This window comes from Empidonax traillii, unplaced genomic scaffold (genome assembly GCF_003031625.1).
Source record: "Empidonax traillii isolate 1590-97213 ecotype Southwest subspecies unplaced genomic scaffold, ASM303162v1 scaffold3380:size27143, whole genome shotgun sequence".
Classification (NCBI taxonomy): domain Eukaryota; kingdom Metazoa; phylum Chordata; class Aves; order Passeriformes; family Tyrannidae; genus Empidonax; species Empidonax traillii.
In genome coordinates this window covers 1-1580 of record NW_020958573.1, presented here as the reverse complement: position 1 = coordinate 1580, position 1580 = coordinate 1, and the positions used below count along the sequence as shown (strand labels likewise).

General features: G+C 58.7%; 1 protein-coding gene across 1 annotated transcript; it reads left to right on the top strand.

Moving 5' to 3' along the window:
- The first annotated feature begins 26 nt into the window (after nucleotides 1-26).
- On the top strand, nucleotides 27-1295 carry LOC114072511 (zinc finger protein 239-like). Its single transcript, XM_027910397.1, has 2 exons — nucleotides 27-321; nucleotides 457-1295. Exons 1-2 carry the CDS (start codon nucleotides 276-278, stop codon nucleotides 1293-1295), a joined length of 885 nt encoding a protein of 294 aa, XP_027766198.1. The 5' UTR covers nucleotides 27-275.
- The last annotated feature ends 285 nt before the right edge of the window (nucleotides 1296-1580 follow it).

Below are 1580 nucleotides of genomic sequence, written 5' to 3'. Positions count from 1 at the left end.
TTTTCTGAGCTGAATCTTCATATTTTGAAGTATTTCCTGGCTGAGTCGTGATCTTTTGCAGATTTGGGGGGAGTTTTTGAGTTGTTGTTTTTTTTTAACTCAGATCTCAGTGTTTCATGTTTTTCCGGGCTAAATCTTGGTGTTTTGGAGGTTTTTAGGTCCCAGGATGCCCGGTGAGTTCTAGAGGTGGACTGGGGCAGGAGGAACCCCCAAGGCAACGTGCTCAACCCTTGTTTCCCCCCCAGCAGGATTTATTCTTCCCAAAGCTTGGGTGGATGAAGGAGGAGGCTGCGAGGAAGCTGCCACGGGCCCCCCAGGCAGGTGAGGAGGAAGTCAGTGCCCCTTTGGCCCTGTCTTGTGGTGCCCGTGGGGGCCAAATTTGGGGGGGGATGTGCTTGGCCTTCCCTCTGGGCCGGAGGCAAATCCCCTGCCTGTCCTTCTTCCTTCCTGCCCCAGGCCCCGAGCTGAGGACGGAGAGCACGGAGGACAAATCCCCCCGGCAGAGCCTGGTGGGAGAGGCCGTTTTGAAGGTCCCCCCGGCGCAGGAGGAGGAGGAGGAGGAAAAGCCACAAAGGTACCCCCGGAGGAGGAGCTGCAAAGCCATCCCAGGGAGCTCCGAGGAGGAACAACCGACCCTGTGCCAGGAAGGCGACCAGAACTCCGAGCTGGTGGTCCCTGAACAGCCTCCCAGCAGGGAGAAACCCTTCAGGTGCTTGGAATGTGGGAAGAGCTTCAGGGAGAGCTCCAAACTCCTCACTCACCAGCACATCCACACTGGGGCACGGCCCTACCCTTGTGGGGAATGTGGGAAGAGCTTCAGGAACAGCTCCAACCTGCTCCTACACCAGCGCATCCACACTGGGGAACGGCCATACATGTGTGGGGAATGTAGGAAGAGCTTCAGGCAGATCTCCCACCTCATCCAACACCAGCACATCCACACTGGGGAACGGCCCTACAAGTGTGAGGAATGTGGGAAGAGCTTCATGCAGAGCTCCCACCTGATGCGACACCAGCTCATCCACACCGGGGAACGGCCCTACAAGTGTGAGGAGTGTGGGAAGAGCTTCAGTGACAGCTCCAACCTCTGCACCCACCGGCGCATCCACACTGGGGAGCAGCCCTACAAGTGCTTGGAATGTGGGAAGAGGTTTCAGACCAGCTCACGTCTCCTCAAGCATCAGCGGACACACACAGAGGAAAGGCCCTTCCGCTGCACCGACGGTGGGAAGAGCTTCAACCAGAACTCCACCCTCGTCACCCACCGGCGCATCCACACCGGGGAGGTGCCCTAAAAGTGTGGGGAGTGTGGGAAGAGCTTCACCCACAGCTCTGCCTTGACCAGACACCAGCGGACCCACCCTATGAGTGCCCCGACTACGGGAAGAGCTTCGGCCGCTGCTCCCACCCCAAATGACCCCCCTGATGGTGAGGCAACCCCTGGAGTCCAGGGACTGTCAGTCCATCCCTTTCTACCAGAAAGGGCCAGTCCCCTTTGCCAGGGGCAGGTTGTGCCAACAGAACCCTTCTTGGGGGGTGTGTGGAGATTCCTGCCTTGGCTGGGACCCCCCAAGGTCAGT

Excerpts from the sequence above, each read along its gene's own strand:
- LOC114072511 (XM_027910397.1), top strand. The coding sequence starts at position 276 with ATGAAGGAGGAGGCTGCGAGGAAGCTGCCACGGGCCCCCCAGGCAG. Across the intron at positions 322-456 it reads GCCACGGGCCCCCCAGGCAG|GCCCCGAGCTGAGGACGGAG; the intron begins GTGAGGAGGAAG and ends TTCCTGCCCCAG.